The following is a 19,413-nucleotide window of genomic DNA, read 5'->3' as shown; positions in this document are numbered from 1 at the left end:
CCAGAGCAGTGCCAGGACCTACAACTGGGACCTAGAGAGAAACCTCTCTCTTGAGTGACTCAGCTGAAGGAAACAATGACCATGAGCTGCCCTGCCCTGGGACCATCTTTAATGATTTCCAGATTGGGAAACTCTCTGAGCAGACAGGATGCTTGAACAGAGAGCACTCCCTCTTTCCACCCATCTGAGGGATGCTGAGAACTTCCCCAGCCATGTGGCTGCTGCAGAGCCATTGTGGAACATCATCAGTGGCCTGGACAAGGCTCTGTGCCGTTGTCACCTGGCGGGACACAATGCACCCTGGCCCAGACCATGGCAGGCTCAGCATCTGAGCCTCACAGGGCTTTACCTGCTCCACTGCTGGCAGCTTGCTGCTTTCCAGGATCTTCCTAGTCACATCTTCTGAGCTCAGTACCTGGATGTCCAAGCAGGGCACCCCGACATCCTGGCCTCTGACTGACCCTTCTGCATCTTCCCCTTCCAGCTGAGATAACTTGGAGTCTTCAAGAGCCTTCAGTTTTTCCAGCCACTCCTTCTCCAGGCGCTCCTTCTCCAGCCTCTCCTGACGCTCCTTCTCTCTGTCCTTCCGGCTCCTGCGGCTCAATAAATGCTGGCACTGGTCTTCTGCTTGGTGCCGCACCTCCTCTTGGTTCAGAGGGGACAGCAGGATACCCTGAACCCTGTCCCAGGATGACAAAATATGCATGACATCCTTCTGCGATGACTCATAGATCTTAAACCTCAAGGCCAAGTTCTTCTCGCTGTCACTCTGGGTCTCGTTTTTCGTTTCCCCCTTTTCTGGGTCTGCAGGTTGCACAACCACTGCCGGGCTGGCATCCGTCAGGGGAACCTTGCTCTGCTTTTTCTTATCTTCCTTGTCACCTGCAACAGAGTCTGGGTGCTCCTTTACAGATCCTTTCTTGTCTACCCCCTCGGTGACATCCGACCGGTTGCTGGTGGATGCGTTGGTGTTGCTGGTGGATGTGTTCATGTTCTGGGCAGGAGGAGCAGGAAAAAGCAGTGAGCATTTCAAAGCACTGACTCAGATGCTGTAGGACAGTGATGATCTTTGCAATAGCACCACAAGCCTCATCTGAGACCTGCACTAGGTGCTGTACAAATCCCAATTCAGAATGCAGCTGGTACCCTGTTTAGCTCAACTGAAACCAAACTCCCCGGCACCACACTGACAAGGAATCATGCAAACCAGCTGAGAAACAGAACAGCTTCCCAAACCAAACAGGGAACTTAAGACACCTCCTTACTCCTGTGCAGTCCTCTGGACTTGTTTCTGGTGTGCTGAGCATCCTTGTGGCTGGCTGACTCTTTGGGAAGTCTGGATGCTAATGAATACCCAAGACCTGGTGGTATCCCCTGCCAGACACGTAGGAAAAGACACCACAGCCCAGACAGATCATGTCTCAGAGGTGTAAGTCACGTGCAGAGTGGGGAGAAATGCTGGATTAAAACTATCTAGGGCTTCACAGTGAATGTATGGAGTTACATGAAGCCATGACTCAAAGGCAGTATGATCCTAGAAGAGCAGCACTCCTACAAACCCATGGGAAAACACCCCTGGTGAAGCAGCAGCATGATCCAACACCAGCTGTTGTTTCCCAGCACAGCCCCATGTGTTACTCATGGCCAAGTACTCATCCCCAGCACGGTGTGTGGCTGCTGGCTTCCTGGGGAATGGCACAACTCAGCAGGAAGGTCCCTAGGGCTTTTACTCATCTCTGTAAACACAACCACCCACCTGCCTGACTCCAGGCTGGCTTTTTTTCCCCGAAGCATAATCTTTGTCTTTTCCAAGCTCTCTCTTCCCCCGCTTAGACTTCTTCTTCAGCTCTTCTTCCTCCTTCAAGCGTTCTAGCTCCCGCCGGTGCTTTTCCTCAAGCTCTTGAGCCAGCTGCTCCATTTCCCTTCAGCAAGCCAAACAGAAAACATCCCTGAGAGTCACCACCAGAAATCTGGGCTCACTGCAATCCCAGCTGGTCCTGCACTTCAGTCATTGATGCTGAGGCCAGGCAGAACCGTTAGACTATCTCCATGGACTTCCCTCAACCTGAGGAGTCTAAGAACATCCAAACTGAGGAAAGGTGGGAGGGGACCTCCAGGGCCAGGCATACCTAGGCTTTGCTGTCATAAGGTCTAAATTGTGCTACTTCTCCAATAAGGTCCACCTGGACACCTCCAGCACACTGCCAAAGACTGATCCACCATCTCTCCGCACTGATGCCTGAAGCCCTCTCTTGATTTCCCAGTGTAACTCAGCTCACAAATCCCTGCACCAGTACTTACTTGGCTTATCCAGCCCTTCTTCTCCCTGGGCATAGCCTGCTCCTTAGTGAGAATATCAATCAGAAAGCAAAGGCTGCAGTAAATCCCCTCCTGCAAAACAGGCTCTGAACAACCAGGTTTCCTGCTGGAACCCAGTTGTGAACCATGGGAAATTTGTCTTGGAAATCATGATTTGAAGCAGCCCTAGTGATCTCCTCCCAGGGAAACAAACTTCAGCTGGGGCCGAAAGAAGTGCTGAAACACACGCTCACTTTAAGCAGGTCCATCCCCCCCAGTTTCAGGCAGGGATTAATACAGACTTACAATTATCCTATGCATCCTTCTGAACACAGCTGCTTTGCTGGATCAGAGCTTCTCCCAGGGTCACCTGCTGCTGCAGCTGAAGGTGAGCCTAAAAGACACCAGCTTTTATGGCTGGCATCACTCAGTAAGGACAACCCTGGGAGATCAGCATTGCAAGAACTTCACGTACAGCAAGACTGGTATCTAAACCAAGCCAGCATAGCTGCACCTCACACCAACCCACACCGCAACCCCTCTGGTTTGGTGAAGAAGGGAGATGAAGCAAATGAGAATCAAAATAATTAAGTTACAGACACTGATGTGCCACTGCCACTTATGTGCCACACATAAGTGCAGTGGCAAGGCAAGCACAGAGCCCAGCTCCCTGCACCTCACCAGAGGAAGGTTCTTCCTCTGTTGGGAACCAGCGAGGTGGAACTGGCCATCCTTGTGCTGCTTGTAATAGACATTTTTGGCCTGTGCTCTGTAACCCCTCTGAGCTCAACCAAGGTCTCCAGAGCAGGCAAACCCTTCAGAGACACTGTCCTGGGGAATTACCCATGGAAGGCTTACAGACCTCTTCTTCCTCTCACGCTGGACTTGTCGTATATCGTTATTAAACTGAGCTTTCTGCTCCTCAGTGAGGGCATCATACTCTTCCTCATCCATCTCCCAGAGGCGTGCTTTCTCCCTTCTGGCAGCTTCTTCCTGCTCCCATCCTTCAGCACAGACCAGAGGAGAAGCCATTAGTGACTGCAAACAGAGCTTGCTGTTCTGGGTGAGTTGCGAGGCTTCACAACTCTGCCCCGACTCAGCTTGTCATCCTGCCAGGAGATACTGGGGAGCTCATATCCCTGCTCCAAAATTCAGACCCTGAACTCAGCGGTCAGCGAGTTCCCGTGCTTTGCCTGGCTCATGTGCACCAGCCTTGTGGACAGCTGGCCGGTGGTTAGTTATTGAGCCACAACAGCTTGCACTTGTGCCCAAGCTTTAATGTTGGAGACAAAGGTAAGTCTTACAGCCTCAGCTCTGCTGTATTTTAAGCAACCACAAGCTGAGTGCTGGCTACACTGAGGCAGAAGGTGGAAGGATTAATAAAATCACTTCTTACAAGCTCTGCTGGTAACCCAGATACACACAGATAAGGTTGAGGGCTTGGGAGAGAAGATTTGAGAGGTATGGAGATGAAGAGTCTTACCTTCCTGCTCTTTCGCAGATGTCTCCCTGGCTTTCAAAGAAGCATAATCCTGGAACAGGTTCACAAAATAGATATAAGGCCGATTTCTGACAGCTTTGAGCAGGCAGAGGAGAGCAGATGCTGTGTTGCATGCGAAGAGGGTCTCCAGGCCATCAAACACCACTCCCTGGTAGCAGTCACTCAACTGCGAATAAAGTTGAAAAGGAAGAGGAAGTCAGCTGTTGCACACATTGGACTCTCAGCTAGTCAGTAAACCCAAATGTTAAAGGATGCCAGCCATCGTTGTTCCAAGTGCAGCAACTCAGACAAGGTCTGATCTTTCCCTGCACTCTGCCAACTTATGGCATGTGCAGCTTCACCCAGGGATCCCTGCACGCAGCCCAGGACTCCTCCAACAGCAGATACAGATCTCCTTCTCTCCAAATTGTACCTTGCTGCCTGTCTCTCTGTAGCAGGAACGTATCATTTGCCCCCACCACACGTACCTGCAGCCTTTCAGAGAGGATGGCCACCAGCAAGTCCTCAGGCAGCACGCAGCTCATAAAGCCCAGCTCTCCCACTGTGCTGCCACTGATGCTCAGCCATTGCTGCACAGGAACGCAGGGAAGCGGAGAGATGAGATGAGAACTGGATGAGCCCTGCAACATTGAGCACCACAAGAAAAATAAAACACTTTGGAAACCCCTGAAGAATTCCAACTGCTGGACTTGGAGCTGGGATCTCTCACTAGTGGGAGACTAGAACAAAACTGCAGGCCAGCAGCTCCAGAGGACAACCCTGGAGGGCACATCCCTTGGCCAGCAGAGACTCAAGCTTGCAAGCTCCCGGCGCAGCATCCTGCAGCTTTGCCCACTACCTGCAGCCATGTTAGCCAGGACTGCACTTTGCCAACAAACCCTTAAGACCCAGTACAGTTTTTCTGCCAGAGCACAGGGTTTTGTTCCCACCCCGAGCCATGCCCAGCCTGTCCAGCTGGCTCTCTGCACTATATACCCCCGCACCAGGCTCTGAGTGACACAGAGCCTCCACTGTAAGCAGCCCCTTCACTTCTCAAAGGCAACAGAAAGGTCCCAGGCATTAACCAGTGCAGATCATGTTTCACCTGGGAGCCTGTCAGATCCATTAGATGCTGTTTCTGGGATTGGGATGTGTGGCCATCTGTCTTCCTCTTGCCCGCTGCAGTGCTTGCTCGGCCCCGGGAACTGACGGATTGCAGGCTGACTTTGTCCCCAGAGCTGGACTGGCTCACGTCTGGGCTGTGCTTGGCCTCAGCACTGAACTGCAGGCTGAGGGAGACATCTGCATTTTGACCTGTGGAGGGGACAGATGGCTCAGCGGGCTGGCGACAGGCACTGCGTGGAGCAAGCAGGCACCTTCCAACCCAATGGGCACAGCCCTGTGCCCTGGTAGGGAACAGCACTCATCCCCCAGCCTGCCACTGCCCCCCAGCCACTAGCAGCACTGCTCTCCAGAAGCAGCTCCTTCCCCGCTTCTCTTATTAGCATGATAAAGCACACCATCTGATACTGGATTTTAAAGCCAGAGAGTTTTTAATGCACAGCCCTGTGCCCCTTGTAACAAATGTGCACACAGGTGACACTGTTTACACAGTAGATCCCTATGGATCAAGCCAAAGATTCATCCTCCAGGACCATCATTTCCATGCTTTGCACCCATCCTGCATTCTCACATAGAAACTGTAACATGCAGCCCTTCCCCAGCTGCATCACCCATCTCCACTGGAGCTAAATCCTGTGTGGGATAATTCCACCTGGGACCCAGGCCCCTCTTCCCTCTACCAGCTCCCAACCCAATCAGGTTCAAAGCTGAGCAATGCAAAGCTTCCCCCACCAGAGCCAGGGTCTGGCCTCACCCTGCAGAGCTCAGGGCACCAGCTGCCCAATAAAGTTTCCTAAAAGTCGCCAGTCTCGCATGGAGAAAAGCACAACATGCATGAGCTGTGTGACCTGACAGCGTGTATAGGAAAATCTCTGGAGAAAAGAGCTCATCTGCAGTGTGTCTCTCATCTGAAACTCCCTGGGGAGGTTATTCTTCCCTTCCTCTCATGCTTGTGAAGCCACACTCAAAGTCAGTCGTCTAGTGCTTAATGAGCCACTTCAGAGGGCTTTTTCCTTGTTAAAGTGGGCTGCAGTTCCACCTGACAGCCATGAGGAGCAAGCTGGATTCAGCTTTGAGGAAATACAAAAACCTCTGAGAAAGACAGAGGTGTGCTTCACCGCTCCTAGGAAAGGGAAAATGTGCCAAGAAGCCCAGGGGCAGTAAAAGTGCCCCTTTCTGAGCCCTTAAAATAGAGATTTTTTTTTTTTAATAACCAGAGATGCTTTATGAAATGGCTTTGCATTTCTGCATGCCGCACCCATGTTCCCTAAGAGACCAAAGGGCTGTCAAACTTCTTCTCTGGAGCAAGCAGAACTGGATGGTCATGGTGGGTTTCTGAAATGCTGCTCTAGGTTCAGCGTTTCTCCTTACCAGCATCTTCTGTCTCCTTGTGGCTCTGCTCAATGGCAGCCCTGATGCACAGCTCCCGGGCGCGGAGCCCTGCCAAGCTGCTCCTGTCTGAGATGGCTTCTGTCACCACGGTGTCGATGGACAAGCAGGCAGCACCATAGTATTTGGACAGGGCAACTGCTGCTGATGTCTTGCCTTGAGAGAGAGGAAGACTGCTTGGTGACACTTGCACATGAGGCAATTTCAGGGAAAGGCTCTGGAAAGCCCCCAGGGGGATTTCAAAGTCTCAGGGACAGTCAGAAAGCAAAGTGCCACTTTAGAGGAAACCATGAGGGAGGCAGCCTGAGCATGGTTAGAAGCATTGTCCTCTAGAGCCACGTGGATCATCTCCACCTCATGTTCAGCTGAGGACTTCGTCCCTTGTGGTGACCTCAACCCTGGGCCAGGGTTTCAAGCCCTGTCCCACCACCATTCAGACCGTTCGCTAGCCTGTGCTGGTCAGCACTGTCTCAGGCAACATCTGGGCACGGTTTGGGGGTCAGTATGGGCTAGGGACCACAAGGCAACACGGACACTAGGCAGTGTGGTCTCATGAGGCAATGGGGACATAGCCACTCTGTTTGGGGGAATGAGAGCCTAGCTGTATGGACACAAGATGAGCCACGCCACTTGCACCAGCTAGGTGAAGGCCTGGGACTGTTTCATGTACCAGCAGAGCTGTAGCTTACCTCACTTGGCTTCAACTGATCAACCAAGCACCATGGTCCACCAGGATACGTCACTCCTGCTTTCCCCACCTCCTTGCAGCCAAGGGCTGCAGCTCACATACCTGTCAGGGGTGCCCCGTGGACGATGACAACAATCCCTCTGCGGTTTCGGGCTGCGCGTCCTTCTGCAGAGATATCGATGCCAAGGTGGCGGGCAATGGCCTTATAGACAGGGCTGTCGTCCAGTTCTCCTGTGGCCTCTTTGCTGCTGGTGGTGCTTTGCCGATGCTCTGCTGTGCAGAACCGGGTATAAAAGTCAACCTCCTGCCTACCTATGATCCTGATCATCCTCCCCATCCCCTCAGATCCTGGGAGAGAAGACTCTGCTGAAACCAATGCCATGCCCGGGGTCTCCCCATGCCCTTCCTTTAGTCTTGTGCAGATCAGGGTCTGCCCTAGATGCTGGTAAAGGTTCCTGTTCAGATTATAGTAAGTAGGGTGGCAGAAAGGAAAGAACGAGCATCCCACAATACCTAAAAAGACTGGGCCAAGTCTCCTTCCGTTAACTGTCAAGATGGTCCTCGTGGGAGTTTGGCCCTGGGTCCTGCTGAGTAAGTCAGAGACACACAGAACTGGGCATTTTACACAGTCCCAAGGGAGAGGCTCCATTTGGGGGCCAAGCGATTATCCAAAAGCTGGATGCTTTAGGAACATTACACCAGGGGATCTGGCTGGGCTCTGAATTCACCATAACAGCATTTACAAAGAGCTCTCACCTTTGCCCTTAGAATATCACCAAAAGCCATCTTGGCTTGCAATATCGCATAGGACAGAGTGCGCACTGCCCTGCCTAGGAAAGGGAACAACACTATCCTGATCCCAGCAGCTCCTGGGAGCAAAGGTGCTCATTTGGCAAAGCTGGGGAAAACCTCTCTGGCCTCTCGCTTGCCCCTGCCCCAGACTCTTCTCAGGATCCTACAGACTTCATACGCAAGAGTGGATTCAGGGCCTACAGAAGTGAAGATGGCACCAGGCTGCAGTGAAGTGATGGAGGTAACACTGAAGTCCTTCACTGAGGCCCTTTTGCCACAACAGACATAAAATAGGTGACGAGCCTAGGGTTATTACCCGTCCTGTGTCTTTTCTCAGCACCTTCCTCCTCCTCTTCTCCACATTCAGATTTAGAATCCACCTTGTTGGGCTGGCTTTCATCAAAAACGAAGGAGGGAATGGCTGAGCTATGGGATGAGATGGTCTGAACAATCCCAGCAGAGTGCTTTCCTCCTTGATCTGACAGAGACTGGACATCTTCAAAGTTTGCTGAGGAGGAAGGACATGGGGAGGGAAGAAGGGGGTGAACATGGCCAGGGAATCTGCTCTTTGCCATTCACCACTTTGCACGGCCACATGCAAAAGACGGAAAATTTCCCAAGGAGGGAAACTCCCAAGGCACTGAGAAGCCTGTTCAGGCTGTCTCTGCCCTCAGGGAAATTTTGAGCTTGTGCTTTTGTTGCTGGGAAGGAGCAAATATAAAATAGCTAGTGATATTAGACCTGGTTCTACTGGCTGAAGAACTCATCCAGTCCTGTTCTTCATGGCTGAGGGACACAAGGGGATATCCTGATTATTTCCCCAGTCCATGGTAGACAGATATGAGCTGCTTTGGCTGCACTCAGGGCTGGTAGAGGATGCGTGTTACAAGCCTTCACCCTGGAATTCCTCCACCAAGCTGGGGAACGGGTGGCTGCTAAAAGCATGGGCTTTCCATGGAGAATGAGGTCATGGAGAGCTCAGGGTAGGTGGGCTGGACTCCCTGCTGTGTCCACACTCAGGACAACCAATGCCAAACCCTCACCGTTGTCCTGGCCTGCCGGCTCCCCAGTCTTGGACTTTGCCTGCTCATCCTGCAGCCTTTTCTGGTCCTGATAATACTCCAGCACCTCTGGGGGAAGCTTCTCACCCGGGGCCCGTGGAGGCAGCAATAAGGTGTTGTGGCAATCGTAGTCCTTCAGCATCCGCAGGATCTGTGCACATAGGGAAAAGACGACATATACAGGATGTGTTTCATCTCCATCACATGAACAGACTCCCCAGCCAACCTATCTTCTTCCTCATTTCTTCCTCCCAACAACATGGACTATCCAAGCCCCTCCACAGCTTGCCAGCAGAGCTGGCTAACCCTGAAATGCCACCCGGCTTTGCCCTGGGGACTGTCTCCATCTCCCCAGCACAAGCCTGGCAATGCTGGAGCACTGTGAAGCTATGGGAGCATGCACGTGGGGACCAGACCTTCCTTCTCACCTGCTCCTCAGCAAGGTACTGCTGGTCGAACTCCAGTGAGTAGAACTCGATGGGGAACTCGCATGGGTTCTTCACCACCACTGTCCCCTCTGCCCCAAGGCTGTACGGCAACAGCGGTCCCAGTTCAAGCACTGGGGGGCTGAATTCCAGCTGTGGCTCCAGCCCATGCCCCGAGACCTGCAGCTGGAGGTGCTGGGTGCTCTGGCAAATGTTAATCTTCAGCTCACTTCTGTAAGACTTCTGAAAAGAGAGAAGTGCAGAAAGCTCCTCCACAAAGTCCCAGGTGACAGGGCCTCAAATTCAACCCTTGCCCCAAGGTCATGGATGTTATCAGTACCTCTAAGGTGAATGGAAAACAGATTATTAACTTATAGCAGAGGCTACAGCACCTGCATGATGGCTCTGAGTAACTGAGATGAATCCTGGTGTGAAGTGTAACTGGATATTTGGGTATCAGATGGGTCTAAAATGGACTATCAGATGTTTTCACCTAGTCATGAGGGAGCACAATGCTTGTAAGAAAGGTTCTCATGGGTGGACTCAGCTCCCACAGGACTCAGGAGCTGCTTCACCTCCTTCTTCAGGGTTATGTTGCCCAGAAACAGTCCTGGCACTGCTGCATCAGGCAAACATCAGCTATACGAAAGAGGCAGATGAGCTCTCACTGGCTAGAAATAAGGATCTTCCTCTCTGCTCAGTGCTTGGCCCTGGTCAAAGCCAGGGACAAGATGGTTACATCTCTGCTAGCAATTAAAACATCTCTGGGACAGTTCCTAGGCATGGAAGCACTTGTGTCCATACTGTTACACACCACCAGTTTCCAAGTCACAGGGGCCACATGCAAACTGCCTTTGGGAATGCTCTGTCGTTTATGCTGACTCCCAAACTGCCTGGGAACATGCAGGAAGGCTGGGCCAGAGCCACAGGGACCACTGGCAGCACACCACTACAGGTGACTGTCCTGTCATGCCCAGGAAGGTGCCTGGTAGCTGTTTTTCTGCTGGTAATAGCAGCAGGATTAGCCTAGATCGGCCCTTCCAGGGTTATCCCCTGCAAGCATGCCAGCTGCTCTGCACAAGGGAGTTGTAGCCTGCAAATACACCCACGCAAGGGGGAAGACGAGGGGAAACAGGCAGATTTCCCCCAATGCACCGAGAGGGAGCCACACCGCAGTGCCCTGATGCTCTCTGTGCAAGCTCCCCATAGGGATTTCAAAGCACCTCTCAGAAGAGTGTGCTGCTGGTGAAACTGAGGAACAGTGGGTACAGGGCTTGCAGAAAGCTCCTTGTGGAGGTAGACCTCATCTCCTGCTCCCTGAGCTGGGCTCTCATTACCATACTGCCCTGCCAGACCTCCTGGGGGTGACACCCACCAATCTTACCTCTTCCATGGGCGAAAACCTGACTCGGACATTGCATCGCTGTCCTGGAGTGAGGACTCCAGCTGAGGGCAGTGCCTCAAAGACACAGGGCTTGGCCTTCAACTCCTGGAGCAGCTTCCGACGCATTCTCGGTGGCAAATGTTTGTCCACCTGAGCACAGAAACCAATCATGTGAGGTCTCCTTGGTCTGCGAGAACAGACCCTTGGTTCCTGCAGTGCTCTGAGATACTGTCATGGTGTTGAGAGCACCCACATCCAAACCAACTGTGGCCACCACTGGCCTAGAACTGGAGGGAAGACATATAAAAGCAAGGCAGGCAGATGGGGAGGCACTGTCCTCAGAGGAGGAGGAATGGGTGAAGATGGCAGAGAAGTGAAGCATCAGCTAGTGAACAGGTTCAGGTGAACCAGCCTTGCTCTGTACCCTCAAAAGCTTCCTCACACGAGCTGTAGCCCAAATGCTCAGGCAGCCATAGGTGCAGAAAAGGCAAGAGAAGCAAAGAAAACCCAACCAAGAAGTTCCGTGTTATACATTGTCTGTGCTTTACCTTCTTAATAGGCTCATTCATGGTGATGAACCATTTACAGGGAACCTGGAGTTGATTGTGGAGCTGGACAGTTTCTTCCTGGCACTGCCCACACTGAACAGCAGAGAACTCCAGTCTGTCCCTGGAGAGGCAGAGGGACGGCACAGTCACATTGGCACGGAGGCGGACATGAAACGTGGGGCCTCCTGCTACCTAGTGAAGGACAAGAGCATCCAGCTGAGAGCCCAAGTGACATCTGCTGCTGTCCCCGACCTGCCGCCTGCCCCGAAAGGTGGTGCGGGCACAGGGAGGTGAGGCACTATGTGGTACCTTGATGGGCAGGAGCACATCCACCTCTCCCAGTGGCAGGTTAGCACTTTGTGGGTCGAAGCGCACTTCGAACATCTCTGTCTCGCAGTAGGGCAGGTGCTTCACGCGGTCCAGCTCCACGCTGAAACCTTGAACAGATAAAAATAAAGCAGCTGAGACACTCAAGTGACATGAAATGTGTCACAAGCACGTTAAGGCCATACGGGTGCCCTGGCTGGCAGCTCTGTGAAGGACCCCTTTGCATCTCCGGAGAAGCCTGCCACTCTTTCTCCCTTGTCACGGCACAAGGAGAAAGGGTTTTCACAGCCAGAATCCAAGACCCACATGGTAAAAAGGAAACATGTCAGTTGAGGACCTCCAGCAATTCCTTCACCAGGTATCCCAGGGAATGACATCTCCAAAGGAGAATTTCCAACTATGATTCCCCCATGCCATGGTGTTCCCTGGAAAACAACTTGGAGGAGACACCTGACCACTCCTCAGCAAGTGACCATTTGATGGCACTGCAGCCTTACCTCAAGGCCTGTTTTGGAAGCCTATTTCAATACAACAGAGGACCTCACAGGCTGTTTTCTCAATAAAGGCTGAACAGAAGCGCTATGACATTATGAATGCTAAACAGAGCACTTCCAAACCACAAAGAGTCCATCTGTTTGCAACACAAGCCCACAGAGTGCACAAAGAAACTCTGATAATGCTCATGGTAGCCAAGAGCAGAAGATGCTGAGAGGTGACCAAGGTGATCAGCCCATCTAGCCCCTGCAATGAAGTGTTAGGACAGTCATAGGCAGGCCAGGCCTCTGGGCACTGCTGGCCAGGAGAACTCAGGCTCTAAAGCACCGAGCAGGGGGTACTAAGGAGGAAAAAACTATACAAACAGGCACTCAAAAAACCTATCCATGTCCAGTGGCTTAAGCTAATCTGTCAGAGACAGCTCCTTCAAGCCTACGTGAAGTCTCTCCAGCACCGGTTACCTGTGTCACACAGGACCCGTCCATCGGCGTGGAAGGACACAGGGAACTGCCCAGTGTTGGTGATCTTCACGATGTGTGTGTGGATGTTACCAAGAATGACATAGCCAAAGTCCAGGACATACTCGGGAAGCTCAGCTCTGAAAGGAGGAGTAAAGAGAGCCCTTAAACCACAGCCTGGCTATGTTTCCAAGTGGATGGAAGATGCAAATAAAGGGGATACTTCTGTATTCGCTGCTCTAAAAACTCAATTCTAGCCAGTGAAACCCAAGGCCTGACCACCTGGTAATAAGTCTTGGTAAGTCACGGGGAGTGTAGGTCCTAGGTTTTATTAACTACCAATGGGACCTTAACACAAAATTGGTTAAAATCTGGTTGCACTGCTCTGCAACCAGATCCGTCCCCAAAGGAGCACTGGTAATGCAGTAATCAACACCTACAAGATTCACGGGAAGGTCCTTTTCCAGAGCAATCCCACTCGGGAAAACACATAAACAATCTGTTTTGGAGAGCATCTTCTTCCTGAATTGGAGCCTACAGTGCCTATGCCTCATCAAGAAGGAGCAAAAGGGAGGACCAAGTTACCTAGGTAATCCCTGCAGTCCCAGCAGCATCCAAGCCACCTGATTTAGGGTTTGTCAAGCTAATACCTATGCAACTCCCTGCTCTTTTTGCTTAGCATGATTTGTTTGTTGGAAAAAAGATGCCAGCTTTGAATTGCCTCTTTGAGAGCTGGTAAAAATAGGGATGATGTCCGTGCTGTCTGGATGGGCTTGATGGTCTGCACTGGACCCCCCCAGTTCTAAGAACAGAACCCATCATCTGTGGGGAGTTGAGCACCTCCAAAGCTCAGGGTGGCACTGTGGAGGTGAGGACACGTGCCTGCTCACCAGGGAGCATGCCAAAGCTATCAGGATCAGACCCTTTCTGAAGTCCCCAGCTATTCCCAGCTCTGCAGACACAAGGAGCTCTCAGGAGCAGGGGTGCACTGCTGCTGAGTGTTACCCTTGGGGTGCCTGGAGATAGGGTATGGGAGTCCCCACTAACTTGAGAAGCCTCCAGCGAGCACACTGGTCAAAGGCAGTGTCCTCTGGGGGACTGGAGGTGAGAGCTTTCTGCTGCTCCAGGGCGTGTTCCTCTATCAGCATCTGCTCCATCTGCATCTGCAGCCGAGTATCGAACTGAGGAAAGCAAAGACAGTGGCTGGTTAGCAAAGGTCTTTCCCAAAGGACAGGCTTGTCTCTGAAAGAGGATCCCATCCTGCTCTTGTTGAGAGGGGTGATGGGGTCCCCCTGTCTCACTGCTCAGTGTCTGTGACACCTCTTGCTCTCTTATCTAGGACCTTATCTGAAGGGAAACAAACTCCAGCATCTTTGCCTGCCCAGTCACTGTTATAAGAGCTGATTTGGCCAGACAAACAGACAGACAAGCCAGGAACCTTCCAGTGCTCCAAGTATTTGCCTGCCCCCAGCCACTGCCAAAGCAGCTTAGACGAAAGCTCTCTTGAAAAGGGAACCATGATAAAGCTGGTGCCTCTTGGAGATGAACACTGACAGCATGGTCCCAGGGCGCAGTCAGGCTGCTGCTATTAAGCTCTGTAAACCTGGCAGGACTTGGGTTGTGAGCAACGAACACCCCAGCAATGACCTGCATCTCCATCAAAGTACCATAAATCCAATCACTTGAGCATGGTATTCAGGATCTCTCCATGGGGTAGTCGGAAGCTGGTGCATCTATGGGAGGGACAACTACCAGAGGTGGGCAGCCCCCTGGGGCAGTGCTGAATTGATGCATGATCATGGCCAGGTGTGGGCAGGGAGGTCCCAAGTGCCAGCAGGGCACCGGGAAGCCTGCTGCAGGGTGCAAGGGGCCCAAGTGACACAGTGGGAGGGTGGCACGTGCCAAATGGGGCATCAGCTGTTCTCACCATGGTGCCCAAGTCCTCCGTGGGTGGCTCTGTGGCCACAGCCTCCCCCAGAACAACTGCTTTGTCTCTCTGGCTGTCTTTTTCCATCTTTTCTTTCACCTCTTTGAGGATCTTCTCATATTTTTCATTTCCTGCAAGAAGAAAACATCCACAAATAGAAGTACGGGCACAGCACCATTCCCATTTAAGCTGGGAAGCCCCACTCCCTCGATGCTGGCCTCTCCCAGAAACATACTCCTCAAGCAATGTATGGAAAGTGGATGCTGCTTTTCCTCTATGAATCCTGGTGTTCACTCCCACCGATCTTCCTCCCACATAGGAGCATCTCATCCCCTGCAATGTGATGCAAATCCAACCCTGCCAAAATCCTTGCCAGCCTGCATTACAGCTTTCCCAAGCATTTCTGTCTAGCCATCACATTTCCAGGCCACAAACAGATACAATGGCAAGCTCTGCAGGATGGTTCCTGGGGCAAAGCCCCCATGGACTTCTAGAGACTCAGGAAGCAAACAGAGGGCTGAGTGTTGGTCTAACAGCCCTGAAACCTCCAGGCTTGGTGGAGGTGGGTGTGAGCTGTCCTATGGGCATATGATATGGGGGAAAAACCAGGGGACCTTCCTGGGGAGCAGATAGGCAGTGCTCACCTTTGATGTTCCTGGGAAGGTCCAAGTAGATCCTGGGAAAGCTCCCCTCTCCTTTCAGGGAGATCTCTTCTGGTTCCAGGTGACCCACTTGGATCTGGAAAGTCCTGCAGAAGACTCCAGGCACTCCTGGCAGGTAACGGACTTTCAGCACTTGCTCCTTGCCAGGTCCAATGTAGCCCTGCAGGGTGTGGGAGAGGAGGGAGGGAATGCAACCAAAGAGGGTTTGGTGGAAGGATGGCTCAGATGACAGACATGCTGAGAAGGCAGATTCTCAAAGATAAGAACGTATCAGACAACATTGCCTTCTAGCTTTCTTTTATCTAAAAGCTCAAGTCTCCTACACCAGGATACAATATGTCCTTCAGAGGGCTTGTAGGGATGCATTCCCACAGCACAGACTGCCCTTTGCTCAGCATGAGCACAGGTCACCTGCTAATAGTGTTTAACCTCTGCTAGCAAGGGCTAGACTGAATAAATAAAAGCTCTTTTACCAGCCACTATGGAAGATAAGTGAAATGCCCGCACTCTCAGCAGAGCCGGCAGCTCCTGTCACAGCACGTCACTGGTTCCCAGGCTAGTGTCAAGGGGCCTGACCCCTTATTAATCACCCCAACCAAACATCTCCTGCCTGTGCAGTTACACCGAGGGTGCGTGAGCCTATCTGTACTCATGCTGACCTGCAAACATACATCTCTGGAAAAGCAGGAGCAGAGACTAAGACAAGATCCAGGGAAGAAGGGGTTGCCAGGAAGGTCACCTCCTCTCTGGGCTTCCAGAAGGGCTGTCCAAACCCCGGCTGGGCTCACACCAGCCAGGTTGAGAGCAAATGCAAGCAGACATCAACACAGCTCTGGGTGACAGGACACAGCTGCAGCTTTCCTTGGCTCGCCCTCTGCACGCTGGGCTGGAGCCTCAGCTCCCCGCTCCCCTCCACGCTGCTGAGAGAAGCTGCTGAGCAGGACAGATCCTGCCACTTGATCCCCTGAACCCTTACTCCAGCACACAACACAGCTGTAGTGAAAGCAAGCCCTGCCAAGCTGCCAGGGCCGATGACACTGTTATAGCAACAACTGTGCGGGTCCAAGCAGAGCTGTGTCTTTGGAAGCTCACAGGAAGAGGGCATCAGTGTGTCATCCCTTGTAGGAGACAGGCATGAGGAAATGTGAAAGACATTTGGCTTCCTCTTCCCATTGCAAAAAGGGACAAAGATAGGAACACTGCTTCAGCTCAAAGACATCCATTTAGGACTAAGAAGATGGGATGCTGCAAACTCCTCTCCTTGCTATTCCAGCCCCGCTCCTCCCTAGCCCCCTCACTGCCCCACAAAGCTGCTGCAGAGCAGCAAAGCTGGAGGAGTGAGGGGCCAGTACAGCAGCTGTTACAATTTCTGGCAAAGAAGCTTCATGCCCATGCAAGAGAGTATTTAAGTCCTGCTTAGAGCTGGCAGGGGACAGGCAGAGTTTGCTACAGGCAGGGACAAGGAGCAAGTCCTGTCCGATCACACAGCCTGGGTAAGGTGACCCTCAGGAGAGCCTGCACCGTCCAGCCCAGTAGCCACATAACCAGAGAGCTCAGCAGCTGGGCTCCAGAGAGCTACCGAAGCGCTTGTGCCTCCTGCCAGTAGTTGCTGTATGATAGCAGAGCGGTCTGCCGGCAAAGGCTGTTAAGGCCTTGCTTGACCTTCTCTGTCCCCCAGCAGCAATTCCTTACAGCCCTGTCTCTCCTAGCTGCTTCTGTGGTTTTTTTCTTGGGCTTTTTTTTTTTTCCTTCTTTCCCCATAACCCTCTCCTAGGCAGCCTGACACAGGGCCAGGGTTAATCACTTGTGCTACCTCCATACTCACCGTGCTGGGCATGACCAGGGGCACGCCGGGCAGAGGGCTGTCTGCAGTGGCTGCGCTGGGGCTTAGCACCACATAGGTGAATCCCACCTTCCCGCTGTTCTGCAGGGTGACCTCTGCTTCGGTGACTTCGTTAAACAGCTGAAGAGAGGACAGAAGAGCAGGAAGTTACAGACACAGGTCTGCTGCTGGGAATCTCCTTCCTCTTTCATTGGGTTGAAAGCAACTGAACACAACGCAGAAGCAGGGACCGCAGAGGAGATACAAGCACTTGACTCTCCCAGGTTAACCCGGGGAACCCACAGCCACAGCGTACCTCTTAGCCCTACGTAGGAACAGATATTTATGGCAGCACACAGAGGTGCAATAACAACCACGTAAAGATCAGTAAAAAAAACCAGGGGATACAAGCCCTCTGCACTTTAAGGTGTCATCTAACAGCTAGCTGAAACAAAGAAGGAAGCATCAAGGCATTTCAGAAGAAAAGGCACCCACATACAAGTATTTGCAAGCAAAATATAAGCAAAAAGGGAGACAGACAGTGCAATACATACGGGGCCAATACATGGAAATATCTGCGAGGTTTTTAACTGAAAAGAAGTAAAGCAGGGATTATTCTGGGACATTCTCTCCAGCTACAGTGACTGGAAGCCCAAGTTAGCTTCCTCCCTGGTTTATTTTTTTGATTAATCAAGAGCATTGAAAAAGAGCATCTCCTTGGACCTCAGGCTTTAGGAGCAGATCAGTGGATGGATGTCTCGGGGCATGTCCCTCTGGAGATCACCACTGGGATCCTGCCTGCCCCAGGAGGCAGCATTAGTAACCTTGAAGAGGAGGAATTCCCAGCTTTAGGGGGGAGGTGGAGATGGTCATTAAAAACCGGCTTGGATGCAGGACGTATCACTCAACGGTTGTACTTCCAAGCCATACAGCTGACAAAGTAGCTGGGGAGAGAGCCCTAGACCTAGGTGGGCAGCAACCCGCCAGTGATGGTTTCAGGGACCTCTGCCAAGAGACGTGCGTGGTACCTGCAGCCCACAGTCAATCTCCGTGACGTCTAGGAGGTAGTTGATGAGTGAAGCCTCCCCACTCAGCACGATCTTGTAGGATGGGCCTCCCTCCACCCTGCACAGCGCCATGATGCGGGCAACGATGTTTGCGTGGCCAAAGAAGGTGAATGTGACCTGCTGGCTCTCGCCCGGCTGCAGCACACCATACAGTGGCAGGATGTCGAAAACCTAGAGGTAGGGGAAGAGAGATCAAGATGTTGAGCATCAAAACTGATGCAGAAGAGCCATGGCTTGGAGCAAAGGACAGACACGGCTGGAGGGGCCTCTTCCACAAACACAGGCAAAATCATCCTAATCTTGTCCTACATCCATTCCACCTACCAGTGGAGGGACCATAGGAAAAATCTTCTCCCATGCTCACTAATTAATGCATTAATTAATACACTACATTAAAATAATATGGGAGGTCTCCTAGCAGCACAAATTCTCTCTGCTGCGGAACTTGCTTTTAAAAACGCTTTTTACTGCCTTCAGAAAAACACGAGACTCGGAGATGAGAGCCCTTGGAGCTGGGGGGAGGACTCCAGCCCAGCTCATCTGACTTCTGATGCTCTTGACTCTCTCTGATTTGCATACTGCTCTCTCTCAAGATGCTACAGCAAAAGCTACTGCAGAAATTTCCTGTCGACCACTTGATTAGTAACAAGATGAAGAATGCCCTCCATAGGTGCTGCACAGGTAGTGTCTCTGGTCAGCCCTATGACATGTCCCACATGGCCTCTCCAATGACCAGTTGCTTCAGCAGTGCTGTGTGATGTGCTTGGAGGGGTGAGGCCACTCTGTGAGCAGTGCCGAGGGCCACCAGGGGGAGAGGGGGTTACAAAACTGCTTGCCACAGTGGAAATGCAGAAGCAAGACAGATTCCCACTTACCTCCTCCACTCCCAAGGCGAGGGGCTCTGTCTCCACGAACTGCATCAATTCCTTGATCCTCACAGGGCTTTGAGTCTCTGCAGCACCTTCCAGCTCCGCAGCAGTGGATGGTAGCAGCTGGAAAACAAGCACCATGGGCTGCAGTAAGCAGCTGGCTGGTCTGGGTGAGACCACTGCAGGCTCCACCACCTCCTCAAGCCAGGAGCAGCTGGGATGGGACCTAGGCACAAATCAAGTAGGGGTATGTCCATGCCATCAGTTCAGTGCGGGTCCAAGCGCACCCACAGATGAGACACGGGCTCCATCTGCACTTCCTACAGGCAAGCTTGCACAAGGAAGCTGGGTGCACCCAGCGCTCGCTCCTGGCAGAAACTTCAAAGGCATTTTGCACCCTCGTGCCAGCCCAGCATCGCTCACTCCTGCCCAAGGGACACACTGAGAATCCCATGCCTGGACAGGTTAGGTTTTCTGTGACAAAAATAGGAACACAGCTGCAAGTAAGATGTACCAAAACCAGGAAAATAAGGACTTAGAAAGTGCTTGGCACAACCATCCCATTTCAGATGGTGCTTAGGTTTCATCTCATGCACTCG

The 19,413-nt window shown here is 52.2% G+C and overlaps 1 protein-coding gene across 1 annotated transcript in view; it reads right to left on the bottom strand.

The window, feature by feature from the left end:
• The window catches only part of HYDIN (HYDIN axonemal central pair apparatus protein), a 148,253-nt gene that overhangs the window by 31,216 nt on the left and 97,624 nt on the right, over positions 1–19,413 (bottom strand). Inside the window, exons 24-44 of the mRNA XM_075511037.1 lie at positions 18,821–18,937; positions 17,907–18,116; positions 16,882–17,019; positions 15,039–15,216; positions 14,395–14,525; positions 13,515–13,648; positions 12,471–12,607; positions 11,497–11,624; positions 11,188–11,379; positions 10,640–10,789; positions 9,259–9,498; positions 8,813–8,981; positions 8,086–8,277; positions 7,080–7,250; positions 6,272–6,445; positions 4,884–5,092; positions 4,267–4,419; positions 3,782–3,965; positions 3,161–3,302; positions 1,757–1,922; positions 350–994 (exon numbers count right to left, since the gene is read on the bottom strand). Of these exons, the coding sequence (XP_075367152.1) occupies positions 350–994; positions 1,757–1,922; positions 3,161–3,302; positions 3,782–3,965; positions 4,267–4,419; positions 4,884–5,092; positions 6,272–6,445; positions 7,080–7,250; positions 8,086–8,277; positions 8,813–8,981; positions 9,259–9,498; positions 10,640–10,789; positions 11,188–11,379; positions 11,497–11,624; positions 12,471–12,607; positions 13,515–13,648; positions 14,395–14,525; positions 15,039–15,216; positions 16,882–17,019; positions 17,907–18,116; positions 18,821–18,937 (3,960 nt within the window). The remainder of the gene's footprint in view (positions 1–349; positions 995–1,756; positions 1,923–3,160; positions 3,303–3,781; positions 3,966–4,266; positions 4,420–4,883; positions 5,093–6,271; positions 6,446–7,079; positions 7,251–8,085; positions 8,278–8,812; positions 8,982–9,258; positions 9,499–10,639; positions 10,790–11,187; positions 11,380–11,496; positions 11,625–12,470; positions 12,608–13,514; positions 13,649–14,394; positions 14,526–15,038; positions 15,217–16,881; positions 17,020–17,906; positions 18,117–18,820; positions 18,938–19,413) is intronic.

This window comes from Mycteria americana, chromosome 8 (genome assembly GCF_035582795.1).
Source record: "Mycteria americana isolate JAX WOST 10 ecotype Jacksonville Zoo and Gardens chromosome 8, USCA_MyAme_1.0, whole genome shotgun sequence".
Lineage (NCBI taxonomy): Eukaryota > Metazoa > Chordata > Aves > Ciconiiformes > Ciconiidae > Mycteria > Mycteria americana.
Note: the sequence above shows the minus strand (reverse complement) of the source record. Positions and strands in the feature narration are given on the sequence as shown.